This window comes from Benincasa hispida, unplaced genomic scaffold, assembly GCF_027475165.1.
Source record: "Benincasa hispida cultivar pf3 unplaced genomic scaffold, pf3_genome.v1.1 HicScf1227, whole genome shotgun sequence".
NCBI classification, from domain to species: Eukaryota; Viridiplantae; Streptophyta; class Magnoliopsida; order Cucurbitales; family Cucurbitaceae; genus Benincasa; species Benincasa hispida.
The window spans coordinates 36,547-39,072 of NW_028325551.1; the positions used below are offsets into that span (position 1 = coordinate 36,547).

The 2,526-nt window shown below is 31.5% G+C and overlaps 1 protein-coding gene across 1 annotated transcript; it reads right to left on the reverse strand.

The window, feature by feature from the left end:
- Positions 1-669: 669 nt before the first annotated feature.
- Positions 670-1,193, reverse strand: LOC150031419 (pathogenesis-related protein 1B-like). Its single transcript, XM_090308957.1, has one exon. It carries the CDS (start codon positions 1,156-1,158, stop codon positions 670-672), a length of 489 nt encoding a protein of 162 aa, XP_090165083.1. The 5' UTR covers positions 1,159-1,193.
- Between the last annotated feature and the right edge of the window lie 1,333 nt (positions 1,194-2,526).

The window sequence follows — 2,526 nt, forward strand, 5'->3', positions numbered from 1 at the left end:
ATGTTTATGCCATTTATTTGTTATTTAAATTGTGTCTTTTGTCAATCTACCATATATATATATCAGGAATTTCACTTTTTGACATTTAGTATAGTTTTTAATTTAGTCCAATATAAACCCAAAAAAAGTGTACAAACCCGAACAAAATAGAATTTTAGGAAAAAAATTAAAACAAAAAATCTCAGGAAAACAAAAGGGAAAACGGGCGGGACCTGTTTCCCTGATATGGAATCCCTGCGCCGATCACGAATGCAAGTTTCAATTGAACGACAAAGTCTCTCAAACCAATGCCAGTAATGTAAATTCAACTAATGATTCTACAACTTAGCCTTTCAAAGGATGTTTGTTTTCTAGGAATCAAAACCAGCCAGAATCTTTATATATATCTGAAATTGTAATTGTAGATGACTGAAAATATAGACATCTAGCATATTTAGATAACCACCACGTTTGTTTTTCAAAAATAATTGTAAGAATGTTTCCGACATCATAACAAATATTTCACTTATATATTTTTTTGTTTTTTTTCCTCGTGTTTTCATTCTATTAGAACAAAGTCTACCATATTTAAACATGAGACAACCACGTTTGACTTTGAAGGGATTGTGTTAAATGTCAATCTTCCTTTCATATAATTAGATCGTGAAATGAATAACATTTGATCATCACCTAATAAGGTAGCTCACCTACAACATTGCCAGTAGGACTATAGTTACATGAGACTAAAGTCCAATTGTTTTTGCATTTAACAGTAGCACAACCCACCAAAAAACTATCCTTCCACACCAATTGTGTATAATGTCGGCACTCGCCTCCCACACATTTGTTGGAGTTATGGTCATAGTACTTCTTCTCATCCCCCCATGCCTTCACGGCAGCCGCTGCCGTCAACTCGCCGTTTACCGTTGCCAAGTTCTCACCATAATGGCTATTGGAGTGCACCATCTCGCAAGTTTTAATCTTTGATCCGATGTAATTTTTAGCGTAAGTTTCAAGTTCTTCGTCCCAAAAAAGGGGTTCAACCCCGACTGTTGCTCGAACCGCATTGTGTGCATCAAGAAAGTCTTGTGGGCTGTTTTGGGCAACGACAATGGGGGTTAGGGTTAGCACAACAATGCAAAGGGCGACGAGAACGGTGGCGAGTGCGATTTTGGACATCTTATTTTTAAGGGTTGATGGAATAAAGGAAGAATGTGAAAGGCACCGTGTGGGAGTATGGACATTATTTGGTGAAGGTTTATTTATAGTGAGAATGAAATAGTTTTTAGATGATGGTTGGCGTTTGAATGCTAAATAAAGAAACAAAAATAGAGGCATCGTATGCGCCATGGATTCTAACTATGGATTCTTGTTAGGTTAGTTTATTTCTTCTCGAGTTTTTTTTTTCTCTCTTTGTCCTTTTAATAGTTGTGTGTATCAGGCAGGCTTGCATGCATCTGCACGGATCTCAGACAACGTGTTCACTCCTGCAAAATTTAAGTATGAATGGAATGCATAAGATATATATTAAACTCAAGTAGACGACGGCCTTAAATCGAATCTATTCTCCCTAAATAGATCGCCTTTATATATTAACCCAATGTCATTTTTTAAATCCTAAATTAAAAACACATTTTTTTGGATATAAATTAATTAACACATATTTCTACATATGATTATGCAGTTATATAACATTAAATAAATTTGGTCATTTTTTAATCCAGTTATATAACATTTTTGAATTATTTCTAGGGAAGTTGCATTATATGAAAAATATATTTTAATAAACCAAAGCCATGACTATAACTTTTTTGTAATTGCAGGTGTGACAATCACATAACAATCACATAGCAATCAATGTCGGACTTTGGTCGCATTTCCAACAATATATCATTAAGATATTAATTTATTTAATCTCGAATCATAATTCTATGAAGGCTTCATTTAATAATAATTTTGTTTCAATATTATTTTTCGTTTTTGAAATTTTTATGGTTTCTTCACTTTTTCTTTAATTTTCGCTTCTCATTTGGATTAAAAGTCTTTCCATTTATTTTCCCCAAAATTTAGCTTGAATTTTCAAAACATTGGTAGAAGGTATTGATAACATTGTAAAGAAATAATTCACACGTGCAAGTAGTTATTATAAAGCTCATCTTCAAATACTAAAAATTTAAAACTAACCATCTCATTCAGTAACCATCGGGTTTTCTTTTTCAAAAATTGTGTTTGTTTTCTCACAACATTTTACTCGTGATTTTCATATTTCTTATGTAAACATTTGAATTATTAGACTATTTTCAAAACTGAAAACAATTTTTTGAAAACTACTTTTACTAATTTTCAAATTTTGGCTTTTATTTTAAAAACACACATAAAATGTAGAAAACAAAACATAGAAAGTCAATAGATGAAAGTGGCGTTTAAAGGCTTAAATTTTCTTTATTAAAAAAAAAGGGAAATGAGAATAAAAAAAAAGTTATCAAATGAGATCTAAAGGCCCCATTATATAACCATGATTTTTTTTTTTTTTTTTTAAATTTTATA

Coding starts and splice junctions, on each gene's coding strand:
- LOC150031419 (XM_090308957.1), bottom strand. CDS start 1,158: ATGTCCAAAATCGCACTCGCCACCGTTCTCGTCGCCCTTTGCATTGTT.